The 22,778-nt window shown below is 65.4% G+C and overlaps 3 protein-coding genes across 5 annotated transcripts in view; all 3 read left to right on the forward strand.

Moving 5' to 3' along the window:
- Positions 1-11,063, forward strand: part of NPLOC4 (NPL4 homolog, ubiquitin recognition factor) — a 31,417-nt gene extending 20,354 nt beyond the window's left edge. For both annotated transcript variants that reach the window (XM_075440701.1, XM_075440700.1), the window contains exons 13-17: positions 4,673-4,744; positions 6,210-6,305; positions 7,324-7,440; positions 8,948-9,050; positions 9,625-11,063. In XM_075440701.1, coding sequence (XP_075296816.1) covers positions 4,673-4,744; positions 6,210-6,305; positions 7,324-7,440; positions 8,948-9,050; positions 9,625-9,782 — 546 coding nt within the window. In that variant the 3' untranslated portion in view covers positions 9,783-11,063. The remainder of the gene's footprint in view (positions 1-4,672; positions 4,745-6,209; positions 6,306-7,323; positions 7,441-8,947; positions 9,051-9,624) is intronic.
- A 50-nt stretch (positions 11,064-11,113) lies between these two features.
- LOC142363815 (uncharacterized) lies at positions 11,114-12,095 on the forward strand. 2 transcript variants are annotated; one of them, XM_075440703.1, is made up of 4 exons: positions 11,114-11,307; positions 11,432-11,532; positions 11,643-11,775; positions 11,843-12,095. In XM_075440703.1, the coding sequence occupies exons 1-4, from the start codon at positions 11,120-11,122 to the stop codon at positions 12,024-12,026; spliced, it is 606 nt and encodes a 201-aa protein (XP_075296818.1). In that variant the 5' UTR covers positions 11,114-11,119; the 3' UTR covers positions 12,027-12,095. The 2 variants fall into 2 exon arrangements, with proteins under 2 accessions (XP_075296818.1, XP_075296817.1); XM_075440702.1 differs by having other exon boundaries at positions 11,114-11,532.
- A 145-nt stretch (positions 12,096-12,240) lies between these two features.
- Positions 12,241-22,045, forward strand: FAAP100 (FA core complex associated protein 100). Its single transcript, XM_075441171.1, has 10 exons — positions 12,241-12,294; positions 12,589-12,765; positions 14,043-14,161; positions 14,421-15,385; positions 16,443-16,593; positions 17,676-18,457; positions 18,800-18,936; positions 20,737-20,853; positions 21,174-21,260; positions 21,367-22,045. The coding sequence occupies exons 2-10, from the start codon at positions 12,601-12,603 to the stop codon at positions 21,493-21,495; spliced, it is 2,652 nt and encodes an 883-aa protein (XP_075297286.1). The 5' UTR covers positions 12,241-12,294; positions 12,589-12,600; the 3' UTR covers positions 21,496-22,045.
- The last annotated feature ends 733 nt before the right edge of the window (positions 22,046-22,778 follow it).

Below are 22,778 nucleotides of genomic sequence, written 5' to 3' on the forward strand. Positions count from 1 at the left end.
CTGGAAAGAGAGCAACGGCTGCCTTCGGTCAGCGAGCGGTTTTTCCATGGTTCGCGCCACGTTTTGTGTTTGCGAAGCGGGAGCAGGGGCTACTGCATCCCCCGGGGCCGCAGCTGGTCCTGCCTGAACGTGACTCACCTCGGCGCTGTGTTAGCGTAGATGGGCTTTTCTTCCATGGAACTGGGAAAACTGATGGCACCAGCGCTGTCCTGCCTCGGGAGGCGAGGCGTTTTTCCTGAGCCTCGAAGCCTTGTGATTTCGGTATGTCTTTACCATTCTCTTTGTGTTGGCCACTAGCCCTGCAGCTTAGGGGAACCACCCCAGTGGAGCTGGCGGTATGCGCTTGCTGCATGTGGCCGTTGCTTTCCTGGCTCGGGAAGGCTGGAGCTCTGCTCTAGCGTGAAAGTCGAGGGCTTTGGGGACCGTGAGTACGAGTTACTTTGCTCTGAGATGCCTCTGCAGGTAAGATTAGCCAGAAGGAAGAAAACATCCCCCTCGGCCTCCCGGGTTGCCTGTGAAGCGTCGCAGCGCCGCGCTGTTTCCAGTTCGCCTGTTGTGCAACCGGCACGCGCTGCTTGGCGAGTTCAGTGCGAGGAAACTCGGGAAGGAGTCGCTGTTGTCAAGACACAGACACACGACTCAGGGTAACCACTCTGTGAGTAAGGACGACGATGTTGCAGTGGCCGCTTCACCCTGCTTCTCGGCTGTGTGAGGGGGAGCCCAGCTGAGTATTCCACACAGGCACTTTCTCTTCCCTGTCCTCTGCCCTCCAGCAGTCTCCTTTGTCCATCTGGTTCTAGGAAAGAACCAGTGCTGCAGCATTGCTGAACTGCTCCCCACAGACCTGCGTGCTCTGCTCTGCCGTTAACTTCGCAGGCGTCTCAGCCTTCCCCCGAATGGGGGAAAGAGATTGCTGGGTTTTACAGACCCTGTGAGACACTCTGATTGGATTTTGGGACTGGCTGGCTTTGTCTCTTATCACAGGTATTTGTGTCACCTCAGTGCAAACATGAAGATGTCATCCTTGTGATGAATCACATTTTACAGCTGCCTTGATATTCACAGAATCCCAGCATGGCGGGGGTTGGCAGGGACCTCTGTGGGTCACCCAGCCCAACCCCCTGCCCAAGCAGGGTCACCCACAGCAGGCTGCACAGCACCGCGGCCAGGCGGGGCTGGAATATCTCCAGAGAAGGAGACTCCACAGCCTCCCTGGGCAGCCTGGGCCAGGGCTCTGTCACCCTCAGAGGGAAGAAGTTCTTCCTCGGGTTCAGCTGGAGCTTCCTCGGCTTCAGTTTGTGCCCATTGCCCCTTGTCCTGTCGCTGGGCACCACTGGAAAGAGTCTGGCCCCATCCTCCTGACCCCCACCCTGCAGATATTTAGAGGCATTTCTAATGTCCCCTCTCAGCCTTCTCTTCTCCAGGCTGAACAAGCCCAGCTCCCTCAGCCTTTCCTCGTAGGAGAGATGCTCCAGTCCCCTCCTCATCCTTGCAGCCCTCCACTGGACTCTCTCCAGTAGCTCCTCATCTTTCTTGAACTGGGGAGCCCAGAACTGGACTCCCCCAGAGTTTCCTTGGGATGGTGTAAGATGGAGCCCTTTACGATGGCACCGGTCTTGCGAAGGAGCCCTTTGCCCTTGTAGAGTCCTGTGTGTGCTTTGTGCCTTCGCAATGGCTGAAACAGTGTCTGGGCCTGGGCTTGTCGACTGTCCAGTGTGGTCCCCTCTGCCCCGGGACAGCCCGGAGCCAGGGCACAGCTTTTATTAGAGCCACACGGGACCTCTGAGCCAGGCTGTCCCCAGAGTGGCACGCGTTGCTTCCGCCCGTTCGCTCCGAAATCCTCTTCCCAGGGAAAATGCGATAGCCAGGCCGCGGGGAGTGTTCGCTAGCAGCGGAGGACTTCCCCCGGCTGGCCTCCTACCAACCGTTTGCGTTGGACTGGAAGAGCCTGCTTAGCCTTAAATGTCCCAGCTGCTCTGGGGAGGAGGATGCTTGATTAGCTCACGAGGAGTCTCCTGAGAAGGGTTTCAACTCTCGCTGACCTATCGCTTGCTTGTGGAAAAGCCGCTTCGTCTCCGCGCGTCGGCCGCTCTCTCCGTGCGAGGGGGCAGGACTGCCCGGTAAAGCTCTTGGAAGTCAGCAGGGGGAAGAGCAAGGCTGGGCTTTATTAACGGGCAGGAAGGACAGACGGCCGCCCAGCTCCACGGTGCCTTTGGCAGAGCGCACCCGTGGGGAGGACTCATGGCGTGGGACGCTAACGAGCGGCTGTCCAGCCCTGGGAGACGGAGCTGGAGCCTCTGCCCGGGCTCCTCTCTTGGCTGCTCCCGTCATCCCAGAAATCCCGCAGCCACCCAGAGCCGTTCCCGCCGCAGCTGTCCCGCAGCGCTGCAGAGGTGCGTGATGCGGCCGGCCGCGCTCCCTGCAGCAGCACCCGTCCTTTTCCCTGTTTGACCTCATCCGTTCGCAGCTTCTCCCTCCGAACAGCGGTTTGAAAGGCTCGAATCGCAGCGCCTGATGCAATCTCCACTTTGCTCCTGTCTTTGGGATGATTCACTGTCCAAATCCTCCAGGCCTTGCTGCTTGATTTTTGTCCAGGAGCCAAATACTTCGTTAGCCCCTTCCCGGCCTCCCTGTGGAGCGGTTGCTGCCGGGGTTCGTGGCTGTGGGGGTCTCGGGCTGCAGCAGCACCGTGCCGAGAGGCGCTGCCAGGGTCCCAGCGCCTGCCAAGCTCAGGATGAAGATGTCTTTCTCCCAGCTTGACGTTTGTTAAGGCCTTTAAAACCTAATTGCCTAATAAAATGGTGCGTGGGGGTTGGAGAAGAGCGTTGGCGTTGGTGGGGCGGCTTTGCTCTCTGGGGAGGGGCAGGGTCAGGACGTGTCCTCGGCTCGGGGCGAGCGAGGTTCCAGCGCGGTGGTAACAGTCTAGTGCGTGTCTTGAAGGCCTCGGCAGCGTGACATGAAAAAGAAGGCATTTAACATGGAAATCCCCAGAGGCGGAGATTAAAGCGAACAGGTGCTGGAAAAATGTTTCTGCATATTAGAACTTAATTAGATTTGAAAATGAATTCCAGATGGGCTAATTATGTGTGAGTTGTTGCAGGTTCTTTCTTGCAGGGGCAGGATTGTGTTTGGGAAGCTGGTTCGCTCTGATTGGATTTGATTCCCGACTCTTGCGGTATCGCCGAGATCTGGAAGCAGGTTAGCTCGCAGGTCCTGTGATCTCCCTGAAAAGGCTCCGCGTCTCCTCCTGCTCCTGGTGGAGCCGGGGAGATCTGAGGCCGCGAGCCACCAGCCTTGTTGCTGGAATAACCGCGGGGCCAACAACCTGTCATGTTCAAGGAGAAAAGATCCTTATCGGAATTGCTTTTCAAAGGAGCTTCAAAGGCTGGAAGGTAGATTTTTTTTAACAGAGGGAACCGTTCCTAGGGACAGAGGATGCTTGGGGAGGGGGCTTGTGGAAGGGGGGCTGTTGCCTGGAGGGGAGCGGCGTGCCGGAGCCTGCCGGGGCGATATCCGTCTGGGTGTACTGGGAGAGCAGAGCGTGAGAGCGGGGTGCTGGCTGCCGCCCCGCATATTTGTGCTCTGTAAACACTAGCGTAACCAAGAAATGCTGATAGCGGGGGAGCGGCGTACTCCATGAGAAAACACGGCTCGGGAGGGGAGGGTCTCAGCTCCGGGCGGCTCGTCCTGACGCACGGCGCTGGCTCGGCCCGAGGAATGCCACCGAGACCCCCGCGGGGGGCATGGCCTCTCGCCGAGTTCCCCTGAAGCCACCGAGGGGTCGGGGGGACGGCGCCGGTGGCGTGCGGCAGCTCTGGGGCTGCCTCCAGCCACTGGGCTTTCCGAGAGCTCAGCAAATGTAAACGTTAATGTAAGGTCCCCGATTGGAAATTATGGGCGCATGATTTATGTGGGGCTCGGTGAATGATTTGTAACATGTTAAGTGATGATTTAGGTAGAAAATACAACCCCCTCTTACAGAATCTTTAATGAAAAGTGTCAGTTCTCATGAATTTATTTTTGAAGCCGTGTTTGAACTCGGCATGTTTGACATAAATCACATCTAATTGTCATTTTATGATTAATGAACATATGCTGGCCGTTTTTCTCCATAATTAAACTTTATGTCCAATTCGTCTGGCAAGGCAAAACAAGTTTATGCGTCGTGATGTGCTGGCTCTCCGGGTCTGTGTATGAGAAAGTGCCTGGATTTCCAGTGCCCAGGCGGGTTGGATGAGAGACTCGCGGCCGGTTTTGCAGCAAGCCAGGTTTGCCTTGGCTGAGAAAGCAGCTGTGACACTGTCCCTCCCTTTTAAGGCAGTGCTGCTCCTTGAATGGCACTTACGCTGCTTAGCTAGTGCCAGGCACCTCTCCGGTGGCGACGGCTGAGACAGAGAAGACCAAGGTGGTTTGTGACCGCGCGCTCCCTTGGCTCTTGAGGAAACAGAGCTCCTGGCTCTGGAGTTACAGAGATCTCTAGCCCCGAGGAGCTGCAGGGAGCTGGGCAGCTCTGCAGCACCCAGCCACATCCAAGTGGGTGCTTTTCCTACAGCCCGAGTGATCTGCCAGAGCTGAGGATCCCTGGGCTGCCGCATGGGCATCCCCAGGGCAGGACCTCTTAGGCTTCACGCTGCTTCCACGCCGAGGAATAATAAGATTCTTCTTCTTTCAGGACATAGACAAGTTTGGCAACGAGATCACACAGCTGGCTCGCCCGCTCCCGGTTGAGTACCTAATCATAGATGTAAGTATTCGTTGCACTTGCTTGCTTGCAGCAGGAGATGGTCAGGGCGGAGTAAAGTTCTTAACCCGCCTCCAAAATTCGCGTCGGAGGTGATCCATAGGAGAGATTTTCTTCCTTTCTCCTTTTCCCTCTGCTGCCAGGCATTTCTAGCGCAGAGGTTGGTGCGCTTTGGGGTAACCGCAGCGCTCCTGGGGATCGGTGCGCTGCCGGAGAACGCGCTTGCTTCCCGGGAAGGCACTGCCTGGCGTCTTATCACGGCTCTGAACTGGCACGTAGCCACGCGGCAGGCGAAGCAGCCAGCCCCACGGATACGTGTGCTGGGCACTACCTCACCGGGAGCTAATTAGAGAGCTCCGGTTGTCTATCTCTTAGCAGCAATTAAGAATGCAGCTCCTTTTGGTGACTCAGAAGACCGGGCTGGTTGTACAGAAATGCCTTGTCTTGGGGGAGGGAGTTCACGCTCAGCACGGCTTGGCTGGAGCGGGGCTGCTGCCTGCCCGTGAGCGAGCGCTGCCAGGCGCCAGGGCACGGCGCTGCCCTTGGGCTTGGAAGGAAGCTGTTACGGTGCGGAAGGCAGGAAAGCAAATAATTCGGATGACAGATGATATTGCCGAAGTCAGAGGTGGTGCCAATAACGATTAAATCCACCCGGAGCAACTGGTCTGGTCCCGCTGCCCCTGGCACAGGCAGTGTCCCGCGGCGCAGGGGAGCTGCCAGCCTGGAGGCTCCCACTGCCTCGTCCTTCTTCCCGCCTGCCGGGCGTATCGCTCGTCGGAGTGGCGCTGGGGCCGGCGCTGGGACGCGTGGCTCCCACGGGGAAACGTCGCGTGCGGAACAACGGGCCCGTTGTGCGCGGCCCTCGGCTGCCCCGTGCCAGCCGGCAGCGCTGGGGTGCATTTGTTACTCCAGGAGTGAAGGCATCTGTTTGCAGTCTACCTGGGGTGTAATTAAGATGAAAGCAGATTGATGGAATGTGCATTTAGGAGCAGTCTGGAAAGCTGCATTTCTGAAGCCTCTTGTTTTGTCTCTTTTTTTTTAATTTAAAAAAAAAAAAGGCACTATTCCAGTTAATACTATCCCGGCAGGTCTTTCTGCATCTCTGCTAACGAAGCGCCTTGCTGACAGGGCCCAGCAGTCAGTGACTGACACCAAAGCTTGAAAGTCCCCAGAATCAGGACTGGTTTAAACATCAGCAGCTGGCACAGACACTGCCTTGTGAGCTCAGCAACGTGGGCACGGAGTTGTGTTACCCCGTTGCCCGTCCCTTGGGCGCAGCGAGGAGGCAGGGCGAGCGCACCCTGAGCACAGGGCGACTCTGTTAATGACATGCAAAGGGGTTTTCTGGCACCCGTTCCAGCCCCGAACGGAGCAGCGCAGTCCTCTCGGCTGTCGGGAGCCTTGCTTCGCGTCTCTCGCTTGCCTCTCCTGCCGTCAGCGCTCTGATCGTCCTTTCTCGGATTTTTAGATTACTACAACTTTCCCCAAGGATCCAGTCTACACGTTTTCTATTGCTCAAAATCCATTCCCCATCGAGAACCGTGACGTGCTGGGAGAAACGCAGGTAAGGAGGGATCTGTGACAGAGCCGTGTCTGTGAGAGAGCTTGTCTGTCTCGCTCGCGCTTACTGATGTCAGCCAAGGGCCGGCTGCAGTTGTGCCCTCAGATCACCCCTTCGCAGTTCAGCGCGGCGCTTGCCAACCCCCTTCCTGCGCGGAGCAGCGTCTGCATGCCGATCAGCCGGCAGGACGTCCTGCTCTCCCCGCCTGCTCTGTGACAGCGACCGGGGCCCCTCGCTCTGTGCCAGGGCTGGCATCTCCCCGAGGGGAGACCGGGGGGCTGCAGCCCCACGGGGACAGCGTGGGACCCGGGTGGGACAAGGCTCTGTTGTTGCTCCAGCTTCCAGAGTGCTGACTTCTCTTCCTGGGCGGATTTTTAACACGCAGAGGCTGTTTACTGCAAGGGGCCCACAGCGCTGAGCTGAGGCAGCTGCCCGACAGCTCGAGGCACTCGCCGGCTGTTGCCAGCGCACAGAAGGCTCCAGTTGCTTTGAAGCAGCAACAGCTCGTTTCTCTAAGGAGGCCGCGCCAAAGATGTCAAAGGCTTCCTCCAAAAGTCCTCACCGGGGGAGGATCGCTGCCCGCTGCGGCTCTGTCGGCAGAGCGGGAGAGGTCGGCTGTTCGAGCGCAGCTTTGGGCCTTGTTTCTGAGGACACCCTGGGTTCAAGAGCAGAGAAAAAAGCTGGGGACGAAGGGGCTGCTTTGTCCTCGTCTGCCTCTCCTCCTTAGGGACCGGGCTTTGAGCTGAGCTGGCTGGCCTCTGCACAGCATCCCCGGCTCGGGGACCCGCTCCCTACGGACAGCAGAGCTGGTGGGCGCCCAGAGATCCTTTTCTCTGGAAGCTGTTAGCTGCAAGCCGGTCAGCCAGCCTGGGGTCTGACTTTGGGAGGTTCTCTGCCCGTCGCAGCCGATGCCTGAGAGAGACAGGAGTGTTACAGTGTCTGTTAGGGGATCCAAACGGGAAAATAAAGCTACTGCCGGGGGGGGAAGTGACTTCTCTTTATTATTTTCCCTCCTCTGTAGGACTTCCACAGCTTGGCCACGTACCTGTCCCAAAATACTTCCTCCGTTTTCCTCGACACCATTTCCGATTTCCATCTGCTCCTCTTCCTGGTCACAAACGAGGTCATGCCTCTGCGGGTAGGTAACCGGGAGGAAAGCGTCGTGTCAGCGTCGCCGTCCCCAGGCCCCGAGCTTCTGGTGGAGGTGACCGACACAGCCTGTCGCTGCCCGCACGTCCCCCGGCTGGCTGCCTGCGCAGGCCAGGCCGTGCAGCTGGCCCAGAGCCGCTGCTTCCACACTGAGCTGTTGGTAGAAGGTTTAAAAAGTGAAACCAAAGCCCTCGCCGAGACCAAGAGCTCTCGACACGCTGCTCAGAGCAGTGAGGGGGTGGTGGTGGTTAGCACGGTCGCAGACCGGACAGAGCCAACTTGGCTGCGGCTCTGAGAGCTGGAAAGGTTTTCAAAAATCTCTCAGAATCAGAAATTCCTCTCGTAACGGTAATGAGATCAGAGCCCCCAAATCTCGGTGAGGCCAGCGCCTTCCTGGCTGTGCAGCTCTGCCTCTCTTGGCCGGGCACCGGGAGCTTGGCGGCTGCCCAGACCCCTGGTTCGCATCTGCGCCGCCAGCCCTTCCCGGTGCGAGCAGCACGCCAGCGCCGCGGGCCGTCTGCGTGCCAGAGGCTCCGAGGGTGCCGAGGGCTGCGCGTGTGCCGGGCTGCCCCTGGGCAGATGGAGATCAGGCCGGGGCTGCGCGCGGGGCCAGGTGCCGGCGTGCTCTGGTGCGGTGGGTTTGCATCCCTGGGAGCTGGGCTCAGCCCGCAGCGCCAACACGCCATCCCGCACGGGCAGCGCGGCGATCGGCTGCAGCTTGGTTAGGTGATGGCCGAGGCCCCATCTGCAGTGCTGTGTTCAGTGCTGGGCTCCCCAGTTCAAGAAAGATGAGGAGCTACTGGAGAGAGTCCAGCGGAGGGCTACGAGAATGAGGAGGGGACTGGAGCATCTCTCCTACCAGGAGAGGCTGAGGGAGCTGGGCTTGTTCAGCCTGGAGAAGAGAAAGCTGAGAGGGGACCTTAGAAATGCCTCTAAATATCTGCAGGGTGGGGGTCAGGAGGACGGGGCCAGACTCTTTCCAGTGCTGCCCAGCAACAGGACAAGGGGCAACGGGCACAAACTGAAGCAGAGGAAGCTCCAGCTGAACCCGAGGAAGAACTTCTTCCCTCTGAGGGTGACGGAGCCCTGGCCCAGGCTGCCCAGGGAGGCTGTGGAGTCTCCTTCTCTGGAGATATTCCAGCCCCGCCTGGACGCGGTGCTGTGCAGCCTGCTCTGGGTGACCCTGCTTGGGCAGGCGGTTGGGCTGGGTGACCCACAGAGGGCCCTGCCAACCCCCAACATTCTGTGATTCTGTGAAAGGGAAGCATCTGGGTTCTGGGCGTACGTCTGAATGTGGGGGGAGCAGAAGGGATAAACCGCACCTTGCTCCCTGCCTGGGAGCTTCACTGGGGCAGCCCAAGGGGCTCGGAGAAAGGAGCAGCAGCTCTGCCGTGCCACGGCTGGCGGAGGAGGGCAGCGAGGCCCTTCCCTGGTCCCAGCTCCAGGCTGCGGCCCGGAGGAGGGTCCAGTGCTCATCTCCCACTGACCACTTCCAGGACAGCATCAGCTTGTTGCTGGAAGCTGTGAGGACCAAGAATGAGGAGCTGGCGCAGACCTGGAAAAAATCAGAGCAGTGGGCCACCATCGAGCAGCTCTGCAGTAAGAAGGGGGTGGGGGGTCCCTCTGGGCGGGGGTCCCTCGGGCCAGGGCTGGGCCGAGCTGGCTGGTGGCCGCACAGCACTGCTCTCAAATGGCTGCGGAGGCTGCTGGAGCCTCGGGCAGGAGCAAAGCTGTTCCTTGGTCCCATGCCATCCCTGCCACACTGAGCAGGGCTGGAGGGAGCGGGTTTGGGGTGGGGGGCTGCAGGGCGGGATCTGCAGGGCTGGAGGGAGTGGGGTGGGGGGCTGCAGGGTGGGATCTACAGGGCTGGAGGGTTTGGGGTGGGGGGCTGCAGGGCGGGATCTACAGGGCTGGAAGGGGAGTGGGTTTGGGGTGGGGGGCTGCAGGGCAGGATCTGGAGGGCGTGGGTTTGGGGTGGGGGGCTACAGGGTGGCATCTGGAGGGGAGTGGGTTTGGGGTGGGGGGCTGCAGGGCGGGATCAGCAGCGCTCAGCTGTGGGGTGCTGGCCCTGGGGGCGAGGGCAGCGTCTCGGCGGGGGGCTCCAGCCTGGGTCCTGGGTTGGGGCAGGTCGCAGCGCTCCTGCCGTGCTCTGCCCGCGGTCTCTCCCTCGCAGGCACGGTCGGGGTGCAGATCTCGGGGCTGCAGGAGTTCGGCGCCATGGGCGGCTCGGCGCACGCCGCGGCGGCGGCCGTCTGGGCCTGCCAGCACTGCACCTTCATGAACCAGCCCGGCACGGACCACTGCGAGATGTGCAGCCTGCCGCGGACCTAGGCGCGCCAATACAGAGCCAGCCCTCGAGCAGCAGGCGTGGTGCTTGGGCCTTCCCCGTGTCCCCCCCCTTCCGCTTCTCCCCGGGGTGCGGAGCCGGGCAGGGGGTGGCTCCAGCCCCCCCTTCCCCCTCCCAGTTACCCCTCTCTCCCTTTCAGGGGCAGCCCCGTAGTCGCAGCAGGAGCTGGGCACCCTGGCTTTAGCTTGACCAACGCTTAACCTTGGCCCAGCAGGGCCGGGCTTTCCCCCCACCAACTTCCAGGTGCTGGGGGGGGGGGGGCTGCAGCCACCCAGGAACCCCCCCTGCCTGCTCGCCAGCCCCAGGTGGCCTCCTGGTGTGGCAGAGGGGACAGAGGGGCTTCGGCAGCTCCCTGCCCGCAGCTTTGCCCCCCTTCCCCTGCGGGTCGCAGCCCGGGCAGGGCGAGCAGATGGCGACTGCGGCACCAGGCCAGACGGCAGCGCTGCCAGGCCGGGCCCCGCGCGCTGGCAGCGCTCCCGGAGCAGGATGGGACCCCCCCCTTGGCACCAGGCGAGGGGTGGGCATGTGCCAGCTCCAGGCTTGGCACCGCTCCCGCGGCATGCACGGCACCGAGCCTGCGCGACAGAACGGGGCGAACGCCGTGCACCCCCGGGGGCTGCCCCGGAGGGGTGTCCCCTCCTGCCACCCACCCTGGCACCCCACAGTGAGCGGCTCGGCTCCTGGGGAAGGCATGAGGCCCCTCAGGCCGCAGCTCGTCCCCCGCCAACCCCTCCGAGGGGGTCTGCCCCGCTGCAGGGGTTCTGGCCACGCTCTCGCTGCCCACTCTCCCCTTCAGCCCCCGGCTGGGGGCTGCCCCGTGCCAGGCTGCGGGGGGTTGGGCACGGCTGGGGAGGAGGCAGCCAGATGCTCACGGTGCCCTGGGGGGGCTCTGACCCCTTGCTGCATCCTGGAGACCCCGTGCCCCGGCGCCGTGGGTTTGGGCCTCCAGTAAATTCCCTGGGCACGGGCTCCAGCGCTGCCTGGTGCCCTCCCCGGAGGAGGGGAGTGTAGGGCCCTCTCCCTCCAGCAGCGTGGCAGGGACCCTCTCTGTGCGGTGTGTGGCGGGGACCCCTGGCACCCCTGCGCCCACCCCTGCCCCTCGCTGCTGCCGGCAAGCGCCGGCCGGGCCCTGCCGCCGGCTCGCGGGCTGCCGTTGGCTTTTCCGCTGGGTTTGCCGGTGTTCGGGGTTGCGGCGGTGCGCGGTGCCTGACCTGAGCGCGGGGGTCTGCGAGTAACGTTGAATAAAAGCCCCCGCCGAAACGAGAGCCCGCGCCGTGCCTCCTGCGCGCCGTTACCCGCGCGGGAGCCGCGTCACGACGCGATGCTGCGCTCGGTGCCTCATGGCTCCGCCGCGCCGGCCGGTCTGTTTGCAATCAGCAGCGTGCAGCCGGGCCCGGCGCCAGCCCAGCGCCTTGAAAAGGGAAAGCGGGAGCCGAGCGGAGCCAGAGCCGCCGGAGCCGAGCCCGGCGAGCGGCTGCCGTGTCCGCGCCAGCCGGGACCCCCGCGCAGGTGGGACAGCGGGACGGCCGCCAGCACCACGTGCCCGGCCCTCGGGGACACGACGCCCTGTGGGGTCCAGCAGGGACGCGGTGCCCCCCGGGGACCCTCCTCACCACGCGCTCTCCCTCGGCAGCGCCATGTCGCCGCTTCTTCTCCTCCTCCTCGTGCTCCTGGCGGCTCCGGGCTGCGCCAAGCCGAAGCGTCGGCCGGCGGCGCGGGACGCGGGCGCAGATGGTAACCCCGCACCGCTCGGTAGCCCCCCGCCGCTCGGGGCCCCTCGCCGGGCTGCCAGTGCTGCCGGTGCCCGGTGCCACCGGCCAGCCCGTGCCCCCCACTCCCCGCAGCCGAGCCAGCGCCAGCGGGCAAGGCCTGTGCCAACCTGACACTGGTTCTGGACAACTGGAAGTTCGCCATCACCTCCCAGATGAGGAACCTGCTGCTCTTCGACCACCAGACCGTGCTGCCCGACTACGGGAGGTGAGTGGGCGGCGGCGGGGGGGTCTCCGGGGGGGTCCCCCCGCCTCACCCCTCTCCCCCCGCGCAGGATCCGGTCGCTGTCGGGAGCCCTGGACGATCTGTACCGGGATTTCAGCGCCCTGAAGGAGCAGCTGGGGCGGCTGTCGGCGCGGTTCGCCGAGCTGGAGGCTTTCGTGGAGCAGCTCAGCAGGGGCCGGGGGTCCGGGGCCCCCCCGCGCCGCCGCCCGCTGCCCCCCGCCCCCCCCCAGTAGCGGCCCCGGGAACGGGGGGGGGGGTGGGCATAGCGCGGTGGGTGCTCTCCGTTAATAAAGCCGCTGTCGCCAGCATCGCCTCGCTCCTCTCTGCGTCCCCGGGGTGGGGGTGTGTAGGGGGGGGTGGGTGGTCACCCCCTCCATCCCCCGCCGCCGTTACCAGCCCCCAGCCCGCCCATCGCGGCTTTACGGCCCTGTCGTAAACTCCCCGCCCATTGCGGCGGCGGCCGCGCAGCCGTAAAGCGGAGCCGCCCGCGCCCCCCGCCCGGTACCCGCAGCCCCGCCAGGAGGGGGGGGGGAAGTCGGGATGGGGGGGCGGGGAAGGTTGGGGGGGATTTGGGGGGCTTGGAGTGGGAGGGGGGAGGGACGGGGGTGATGTTGGGGGGGAGGGGGGGAAGTTTCTGAGCTTGCGGCGGGGCTCGCCGGGGGGTTGGGGCCTGCTGGGCCGGGGCTGTCAGCGGCCCGCGGTGGGGTGGGGGGGGACACCTGGGGGGTCCCGGTCCCCCTCGGTGCCCTCCGGCCCCCCCAGCGCTGACCAAGCCCTCCCCCCCCGCGCCCCCAGGCCGCCGGCACCATGGCGCAGGTGGGTCCGCGGGTGGATTACCTGGCCGGCTTCTGCTGCCCGGTGGGGGGGCTGGTGGCGGGCAAGCCCCGGGTGCTGTGCCACGAGAACGAGATCTACCTCTCCAACGGCAGCGAGTTCCTCTACGTGTACGACCAGGAGGGAAAGGTGCTGAAGGTGAGCGGAGGGGGGCGCTTCAACCTGTCCCCCACCCCGGGAGGGTGCCCTGGGACCGACGGGGACTTTGCTCTGAGTCCCCCACCCCAGGAAGGTGCCCTGGGGCTAGGGGGGCTTCACCCTGTCCCCCGCCCCAGGAGGGTGCCCTGGGGCTCGGGGGGCTTTGCTCTGTATCCCCCACCTCGGGAGGATGCCCTAGGGCCAGGGGGGCTTTGCTCCGTGTTCCCCTCCCTAGGAAGGTGCCCTGGTGCTCGGGGGGCTTCACCCTATCCCCCACCCCCGGAGGGTGCCCTGGGGCTCGGGGGCTTTGCTCCGTGTCCCCCGCCCCAGGAGGGTGCCCTGGGGCTAGGGGGTGCTTTACTCTGCAACCCCCACCCCAGGAGGGTGCCCTAGGACCGAGGAGGGCTTTGCTCCGCGTCCCCCACCCCAGGAGAGTGCTCTGTGGCCCGGGACAGGGCGAAGGCAGCGGGGACGCCGGTCATGTCGCCCTGTCACTGGTCACCCAGTCTGGGGCCAGGGTCCCCCATCCCCAAATGAGCTTCTTGAGCGGCACCAGGCCCCCTCGCCCGGCGGCGAGGCCCCTTCGGGGAGTGGGGGGTGCTGCTGTCTGGCCCCTCTCCTAAACTTGCAAGACAAAGGTTGAATTCAACGGGAAAGGCTTTTTTGCCTCCCCGGGTGGAGTGACGTCTCTTTCATTTCTTACCTGCGCAGGGTTTCACCGTTGTCTCTGCCGTGACTAATGGCAGCCGTCGTGTTGAGCTCTACACGGCTCCTTTTTTCAATTTGCTCTTATTATCCTTTCTAAGAAAGCCACCGCTGTAATATCGGGGTTTGCCTCCTACACTGCACTCCTTCCCAGGAAAGCAGAGCACGTTCCGGCTTCCCAGTCGCTCTTTTCCTTCCCCCCCGGGAGCGTGAGCGACGGGCTTGCAGCCCCCTCCCGCTCTTCCCTGAGGGTGGCTGCCCCTTGCCCGGCCACGTCCGTGAGCTGCAGATTTGTTATAGATTTTATAGATTATATATATATATATATATATATATAAAATGTAGATTTGTTCCTGGAAATTGCTCGTATTCCGCAGAAAATAACGGCTTTAATTCACTCTTGCCTTGGGGTTTCCTGGGAGGGAGCGCTGCCCAGCGAGCGGTTTCCTTACCCAGCGTGGGTGCGGCTGAGCGGGGCTCTCCTGTCCCGGCGGCGTGGGTGCCGTGACCCCGCGGCGCTGGCAGCCTGGGCGCCGTAGGAAGGTGACGTTTCTTTCTGCTTTTCTACCCAGGCCGTGTACCGGTGCCCCGACCAGGTGTGGCACGTGGAGCTGCTGCCGCAGCCCCGGCAGCTCTACATCCTCTGCGCCCAGCGCGGCATTTACTGTGTCTCCCTGGACCAGCAGAGCAGGTGAGCCGGCGTCACCCCCGGGGATGGCAGCCAGCCCCAGAGTCCCCGGGCCACTCCACGGGGCTGGGGTGCTGCGTTGGGCCCCTGCTGGCACCGGGTTTGGAGCTCCGTCTCTCCCCGGCTCGCTGCTCTTGCAGCAGACGCTGAAAGCTGCGCGGCAGGGAGCTTGTTTCCCAGGGCCGGGGTGAGAGAGGCGGCCAAGGGAAGCGCTGGCTTCGCCCCGCGCCTTGGCTGAGAGCTCTGCCCTCATTGCTTGAAGGTCAGTGGAGCAGACGGATGGCGACGGCCAAGAAAGCAGCTGCCCTTCCGGCGTCTTCCCCGTCGACTCGGACGCCTGCATCTTCCCAGACGCCAGCCTGTGCATGTTCACTCTGCTCAGCGACTTCATCGTCACCTTGTCCCAGGCTCACGGCAAATGGTGGATGAAACTGCATGAGCTTCCGCGCCCCGAGCAGGAGAGTCCCCGCTACCGGCAGGTCAGCGAGGTGGGCTTCTGCCCCGGCCCCCAGCCTGGGGACGAGGGGGACGAGCCGCCCTCCCGCTTCCTGCCCGTCCTCTGCTGCGCGTCCTCCCCAGGCACTGTGGGGTCCGGGGAGGGGCTGTGGTGCTCAGGGGGCTTCGTGCTGGAAGAGCCCCTGTTCAGCCTGCTCTTCGGGATCGACGCGGCCATGCTGGAGTCCCCTATGATCCTCTGCGGCTTCCCGGATGGACAGCTCTGCTCCGTGCCGCTGAAGGCCCTCAGCTCTTTGCCAGCTGTCGACGGCTGCCACGACGTTTCGAACGAAGACCCCCCCGTGAAGATCCTCCATCATTTGGAAGAGCCCATCGTCTTCATCGGCGCCTTGAGAACGGAGCGGAGGGCGGCGGAGGATGCCGAGGATGAGCAGCTCTTCGGAGACACCGGCTGTGACTGTGTGGTGGCCGTGGGCCACTACGGGAAGATGGTGGCCGTCAAGGCGGATCAGCGGGAGGAGGCGACGGTGCCGGAGCTCAGGGAGTACTACTTGCGTGGGCCCATTCTCTGCGCCGCCTGCAGCAGCGGCAGCCGCATGTATTACAGCACGCACTCGGACATCTCCGCCGTCGACCTGGACTGGGTCGGCGATTCCTCCGACCCCGAGGACGCGGAGAGCTGCACCGGCGTCCTGCCTCCCGTCCTGTCTCCGGCCAGTTTAAGTATCTGTAGCGTTGTGGCTCTTTCCTTGTCTTCGCGGGCGTCAGAAGGTACTGCTGGCAGCGGGGCGTGCGCTGGGTCGTGGGGTGGAGCGGGGCAGGACGGCTGCCTGTTCCGGCCCGTACGTCTCCACCCCTCCTTACGGTCCAGATTGGGCTCCGTCCTTCATCCGTTCTTGTTGACTCCCCTCGTTTTTGTAAGTCGTTTCTGTCGAGCATGCCGACTCGGGCTGAACGCAAGGCTCTCCCCCGCCCGCTCGCCGTTGCGCTCTGCTCGGCGTCGCAGGAGGCAGCCGCTCTGCGGGGCGCTGGCCGCAGCCCTGCCTGTCCCCTTGGCTCCCCGCACGGAGGGCAGCCCGTGCAGACCCCCGAGCGAGCCGGGACGAGGGGGGCTCGGCCGTGCCGCGGTCTGGCCAGGTGCTCCCCAGCCCCGCAGCTTGGGTGCCAGGCTCCCCGCCGGCGAGGGCAGCGCGCGGGGCCTGGGCGCAGAGCTCGCAGGAAGGGAGCAGAGGGCCTGGGCGGGGGGGGGAAAGCGTCTTGCAGCCGTAGCTGAGCCCCTCGCGCGGGGCAGAACGGGGCTGGAACAGCGAGGACAGGCTCCTGGGTCACCCAGGCGGGAGCCAGGCAGGCAGCCTGCCCGCGCCCGGCCCCGCTCGCTGCCCGCGGAGCTGCATGCGTCTCGCTGCCAGGGGCCCTGCATGGCAGCTCTGCCTCCCGGGGTTCTGCTTGTCCCCTCCCCCAGCTGCTGCTGGCCTTGGCTTGGGGACGGCCGGCTCCGGGAAGCATGGCTGGGGCAGCGGGCGAGCGGGAGCCGCGGGGACAGGCCAGGCAGGAGGTGGGGAGGGGGCATTGCCCTTCCGTGGGGCAGCCCCTTCTCAGGGAGCTGCGTGCGTGGTGGCCGTGCTGTCGTGGTCTGCGTCCCGTCTCCGTTGTACCCCTCTGCAGACGCAGGGGATGCCTCCGGCTCCCGCTGTCCTGGGGCAGGCAGTGCCATCTTGTGCTCCCTCATCCCCCTGCATCCCCCTCCCCACCTTCAGGGGGTCACGGCCACCCCTCCAGCCCCTCCGCCGCCCCTCGTTGCCTGAGCTGTCCCCGTCTCTGCCCGCAGGTGAATCGGAGCTGCTGGCCTTGTCTGCCAAAGGCCGCCTCATGAGCTGCGGCTTGTGCAGCCCCGAGGACGCTGACGTGGGGCTGACACCCGCTGAGGCCGGCCGGAGGATTAAGGAGCTGCTGTCCGGGATAGGCAACACCTCGGAGAGGTAAAGGGCAGGGCTGCCTGGCGCCACGCACTCGCACCCTCGCTCTGCCAGCGGCCACGTTCACGGGCACTGAGCTGGGTTCTGTGCATCGACCGCGAGGTCTCTGGCAGCAACTGCTCCAACATTTCACAGAATCCCAGCATGGCAGGGGTTGGCAGGGACCTCTGTGGGTCACCCAGCCCAACCCCCTGCCCAAGCAGGGTCACCCACAGCAGGCTGCACAGCACAGCGTCCAGGCGGGGCTGGAATATCTCCAGAGAAGGAGACTCCACAGCCTCCCTGGGCAGCCTGGGCCAGGGCTCCGTCACCCTCAGAGGGAAGAAGTTCTTCCTCGGGTTCAGCTGGAACTTCCTCTGCTTCAGTTTGTGCCCGTTGCCCCTTGTCCTGTCGCTGGGCGCCACTGGAAAGAGTCTGGCCCCATCCTCCTGACACCCACCCTGAAGATATTTGTAAGCATTTGTTAGGTCCCCTTGCAGACAATTTACGTTGTCTGAATGCAGGAGCCTGGCTGGGAAGCCCCCCGGGACCTCGATAGGATAAAAATAGCCTTTGGGGGACCTCGATAGGATAAAAACAGCGTTTGGGGGCAGCCCTGCTGCTGCCCCGCTCCCCTGGGCGCAGCCGGCTCCGGCGCCGCGGGCAGGCTGGCGTTCGCAGCCTCGGCGGCAGGAGGTGGGAAGGGCAGGGTGCCAGGCGCTCGCAGACACCCTGCCGCGCTTGCCAAGTCTGCGGCGACGGGCCGGGCAGCGCGTGCCTCCGGCCTCCCCGGCCGTCTGCATGCGGGGAGGGGACGCGGCTGAGTCCCCCGTCCCTTTGGGGGGGGATTCCCGGCGCCAGAGCCGCTCCTCGCGGTCAGCTGGATGGGGGCTCGTGGGCAGAGCGGCTCTGCGGGCAGCGTGGGTCCGGGGCTGCCATGGGGAAGGAGCTGGGGAGTTCCTGGGGCAGCTCAGGGCGCTGGGTTCGTGCCGGCGAATGCTCGGCTCGTCTGCCACGGCAGCACGGCACCCTCCGTGTAGCAGCCTTCGGTGCTGGCCCAGCGTCCTGGCTTCCCTCCTTCCAGCGCTGACGCTCTGTCCTTGCAGGGTTTCCTTCCTGAAGAAGGCGGTGGATCAGAAGAACCGAGCCCTGGCCAGCCTGAACCAGGTGATGAATGTGAGCGCGGCTTTGCTGTCCAGCCAAGAAGGCCAGAAGCCCATTGCTTGCACTGTCACTGCCAACTGGAGCTGCCTCCTGCTCCGGGATACCGTCACCATCTCCTGTCTGCTGGAGAACTGCAGCGAGTACAGCCTGGAGGAGGGCTGGACCCTCTGCGTCCAGCTCCTGGCCAGCCCCTGTGCCTTAGAGGAGGAGTCTGTGGATTCAGCCACCACCTTCACCTTCCCCATCGACCAGCTCCTCCCCGGGAACAAGAGGGAGCTGACGCTGCCACTCAGCTCCGCTGCAGACACCAAGCTGGACCTGCCTCTGACCATCTCCTGTGCCCTCTACTACAGTTTACGGGATATTTTGGGCAGCGGCTCCGACTCCTCCGAGGCGCTGGACGACCTGCTGCCGGACGACTCGCCCATCCTCTCCCCGGACAGAGAGGGGATCTGCCTGCCCCTCAGCGAATGCACCATTGACATGCTCCAGTGCCTCCGTTTTGAGAGCAGCCCCCCCGAGCCAGATGCCTCCCCACCACCGCCTGCCCCCCCAGACCCCGTGGAGACCTTCCTCAACGTATCCCGGGGGGAGACTGAGCCTGAGGCAGGCAAAGCCGGCGAGCTGCCGCGCGCCCCAGGAGAGGAGAACCTGTCCCCGTCGGCAGCGTCCATCAGGGTGTCCTCGGAGCTGCTGAGGAGCGCGCTGAAAACCTCTGGCTCAGGTGGGTCCCTGGCCAGGAGCGTCCCGCCAGTGCCAGGGTATCTCCCTGCGGAGAGGCGCCCGCGTCCCGGGCCGGGATGGCACCGTCGCAGCCTGCCTGTGCTGGCTGGGGGGGTCACCAGCCCCTTCCTTGGGCGAGGAGGGTGGCGTGACCCCACGCAGTGACCACAGTGGCGGTTGCCTGACCCAGCTCGGCCTGTCCCAGTGGGGAGGGGGACGGGCACCGCGTCAGCCCCGGCCTCGCGGGGGCTGCACCAGGGCCACGCCGCTCACTCCGCCACCGAGCTGCAGGGAGGGCATTCGGCGGCATGGTGAGCTCTGCTTTCTCTCCTTTCGTCCCCAGATGTCCCGCTGAGCTGTGCCACGCTGCGCTGGCTGCTGGCGGAGAACGCCGGGGCCGCGGCGCTGGGCAGCGGGGAGGTGGCGGTGGTGCGCGGCGCGGCACCGGACGGAGGCCAGGTCCAGCTGCTCGTCCGAGAGGCAAGGAATGGGTTAGCCCTGCAGAGAAACCCCCTCTCCCCACCCCACGGAGCCGGCTCCGGCCCGCAGCCCCTCGCTCCTGCCAGGGAGCTGGGTGACGGACGGCCTTGCCGTGCCGAGCCCAGGCTCTTGGCTGTGGGTCCGGACGCTGTGGGGCTGGGGCTGGCGTGCCGGACAGGGACGCGTTGCTGGTCCCCCTTCTGCCCATCTCCAGCGCAGCCCCGCTGGGGTGCAGTAACCTTGGACGCTCGCCGTGCCCCGGCCTGCCATCGGGCTGGGCTGCGGGAGGGAGCAGCATTGCCCTGCTGCGCTTGGGCTCTGCGGAGCGAGGGGAAAACGCGGCTGGATTCGGGGTGTAAATCTGATCTGCTTCTGCTCGTCCCCTTTGGATGCAAAAATTACTGGAGAGTTGGGCAGACAGGAACCTGATGACGTTCAACAAGGGCAAGGGCAGGGTCCTGCACCTAGGGAGGAACAACCCCAGGCACCAGTACAGGCTGGGGCTGAGCTGCTGGAGAGCAGCTCTGTGGAGAGGGACTGGGAGAGCTGGGGGACAACAGGGTGACCATGAGCCAGCAGCGTGCCCTGGGTGCCAAGAAGGCCAATGGGATCCTGGGGTGCATCAAGAGGAGTGTGGGCAGCAGGGCGAGGGAGGGTCTCCTTCCCCTCTGCTCTGCCCTGGTGAGGCCCCATCTGCAGTGCTGTGTCCAGTGCTGGGCTCCCCAGTTCAAGAAAGATGAGGAGCTACTGGAGAGAGTCCAGCAGAGGGCTGCGAGGATGAGGAGGGGACTGGAGCATCTCTCCTCCGAGGAGAGGCTGAGGGAGCTGGGCTTGTTCAGCCTGGAGAAGAGAAGGCTGAGAGGGGACCTTAGAAATGCCTCTAAATATCTGCAGGGTGCGGGTCAGGAGGACGGGGCCAGACTCTTTCCAGTGGTGCCCAGCGACAGGACAAGGGGCAACGGGCACAAACTGAAGCTGAGGAAGCTCCAGCTGAACCCGAGGAAGAACTTCTTCCCTCTGAGGGTGACGGAGCCCTGGCCCAGGCTGCCCAGGGAGGCTGTGGAGTCTCCTTCTCTGGAGATATTCCAGCCCCGCCTGGATGCGGTGCTGTGCAGCCTGCTCTGGGTGACCCTGCTTGGGCAGGGGGTTGGGCTGGGTGACCCACAGAGGTCCCTGCCAACCCTGCCAAGCTGGGATTCTGTAAAAATCCCCCTCTGAGCATGAAGGAGAAGCAGGAGTTGCTGCCCAGCTCTCCTGCCGCGGCTGGCTGACCCCATGCCGAGGGGCCCAGCCGTCTGGGTGCTGGCAGTGACCTGGCTCGGGCCAGTTCACGCTCGAGAGCTCCAGTATCGCCGGTGCGATTAGTGACGGCGTTAATTCTGCTCGGGCTAAGCCTGCTGGGTTAAACCCGCGGGGGTGGCAGCCTGCGTCTCGCCGGGGAGCGGGCATCCTCGTGCCCGGTGGCACGGGGCTGCTCTCCCGGCTCCGGTACCCAGCTCTGCCACTGCTCCGGAGCAGCCGAGGGCTCGCCTGGGCCCGATGGCTCCCGGGGCCGGGTGGGGGGCAAATGCCCCCCTCGGAGGGGCTGGGTGCGGGGTCTGCTGCGCCCGGCTGGGCTGGCAGCGTCTCCGCAGCGTTGTACCAGGCTGGAGAGCGGATGGCTCGGGGGGTGCAGGGAGCAGGGCCGGGGGAGCAGAGCGTCTCGGGGAGCCCCGTGTGCATGGGAAGGGGGCCGGGGGCCTCCCTTGCCCCCTCCCCTGCCCGGCGATGGTTGCAGTGAGGATGTTCTCCCTCTGCCAGGTGACCATGAACGACCTGAGCCCGGCGGGCCCCATCCAGGCCATGGAGATCCTGATGGAGAGCCCGTCCCTGGCCGACATGTGCAGGACGCACCACGCCGTCGTCCGGCGCATCCAGGTACGCTGCACTGTGCCGCCGGCCCCGCAGACATGGCCCTGGGGGGCGGCGGGACCCTGAGCCAGCCCAAACCCCGGGGCCAAGCCTGGGGGTGCAGCCATGGGGCTGGGGAGGGGGACGATGGCGGACTGGGAGTCCCGGGAGGTGCCCACCGCCCGCCCCGGTGAGTTTGGCAGCCAGACGGAGGCGTTTCGGCACTGGCAAGTGCTGTGCCAGGCCTGGGGAGATTGGGTGCCAGGAGCCCTGCCCGGTGCCGCAGCTGGGGTCCCCGGGCTGGTGGTCCCGGCCCCCTCCCCAGCAGAGCTCCCCGCTCCCCGCAGGCGCTGGTGCTGGAGCAGGCAGCTGCGGGCTCCGGACCCCCCGACCTCCGCATGCAGTACCTGCGCCAGATCCAGGCCAACCACGAGGTGAGCTGTAAGCCGGTGGGCACCCACCACACCCCAGTGCCCCCTCCCCACGCCCTTGGGACCCCCGCACCGGCGTGCGTCTGACCCACCCGTCCCCCTGGGGCAGATGCTGCTGAAGGAGGCGCAGACCCTGCGCGAGCGGCCGCCGTCCCTCGGCGAGGAGGGGGCCGAGACAGCAGCGAAGCTCCTGCACATCTACCAGCAGCTGCGCAACCCCAGCCTGGTGGTCCTGTGAGCGCACCCGGGGGTCCCGAGCCCCGCCGGCCGGGGCGGGTGCCCAAGGGGAGACCCCCACCGAGGAGGAGCGAGGGGCCGGGAGGCCGCGGCGGTGGTCCGGGTTGTGGGGGGAGAATATGTGTGTGTGTTTCGTGGTCGTGTTGTTGGCAGCAGCGGAGGCTCGGGGGGCTTCGGCGGCAGAGCGGGGGCTTCTGGGCTGGCCCGGCCTGGCCCTGCCGCCCTGCCCCCCCCAGCCCAGCCACGCCACCGGGCAGCCCCCCGCATCGTCGCAGCCGCGGTGGTCTGGCCTCTCCCGGCCGCGGGCTGTGCCCCCCGTGTTGCCTTGCCTTTCGGGTTGGGACAACGAGGGTGCTGCGCCCGGGGGAGCCCCGCTTGCTGCTGGGCAGGGGAGGGGGTTCGCCGCTCCCCCCGGGGGTTTCTGTAAACGATCGCGCGTTGCCGTGGTGCTGCGGCGTGTTCTGGCCCGGGCCCTCCCCGCTCCGCTCCGCTGCCTGTAACTCTGTCGTCTGCCAAGAAAACGGTCGTGCTGCTCAGCCCGCGCCCGTCTCGTTTGCTTTCCGGCTCCCGGCAGGGTCCTGCCAGACCCGCCCGCCAGCCCTTGGCCAGGCTGCAGCCCCCCCGATCCATCAGCCAGACTGAAGCCCCCCAGTCCCGCTCCCAAAGCCCTCGGCCAGGCTGCAGCCCCCGCCCCGTCCTGCTCACCCAGCCATCAGCCATGCTACAGCCCCCCTCCCATCCTGCCCCCCCCAGCCCCCTGCTAGGCTGCAGCCCCCCCCCAGCCCTCTCCCAGGCTGTAGCCTCCCCCCCCCCAGCCATCAGCCAGGCTACAGGCTCCGCATCCTGCCCCCCCCCCCAGCCCTCAGCCAGACTGAAGCCCCCCAATCCCACTCCCAAAGCCCTCGGCCAGACTGCAGCTCCCCCCAGCACTCAGCCAGGCTGCAGCCCCCCCCCCAGCTCTTGGCCAGGCTGAAGCTTCCCCCTCCCCCCTCCATCCTGCCCCCCAGAGCCATCTCCCAGGCTGTAGCCCCCCCCCCCCCCCAGCCCTCAGCCAGGCTGAATGCCCCCCCCCCCCCCCCCACCCCATCCCATTCCCTCAGCCAGGCTGCAGCCCTCCCACCCCGTTCCCCCAGCTCTCTGCCAGCCCCTCCGGCTCCCGGCGTAGCCCCCCAGGGCCCCCCCCGCAGCGACTTTGCTTGGCCGAGCCCCCCTCCCCAGCACCTCCAGCCCCTGCGACCGCCGGCCGGCAGCTCTGCCTGCGGCACCCCTGGGTCTGGTGGCCCA

Source organism: Opisthocomus hoazin, chromosome 21 (assembly GCF_030867145.1).
Source record: "Opisthocomus hoazin isolate bOpiHoa1 chromosome 21, bOpiHoa1.hap1, whole genome shotgun sequence".
Taxonomy (NCBI): Eukaryota; Metazoa; Chordata; class Aves; order Opisthocomiformes; family Opisthocomidae; genus Opisthocomus; species Opisthocomus hoazin.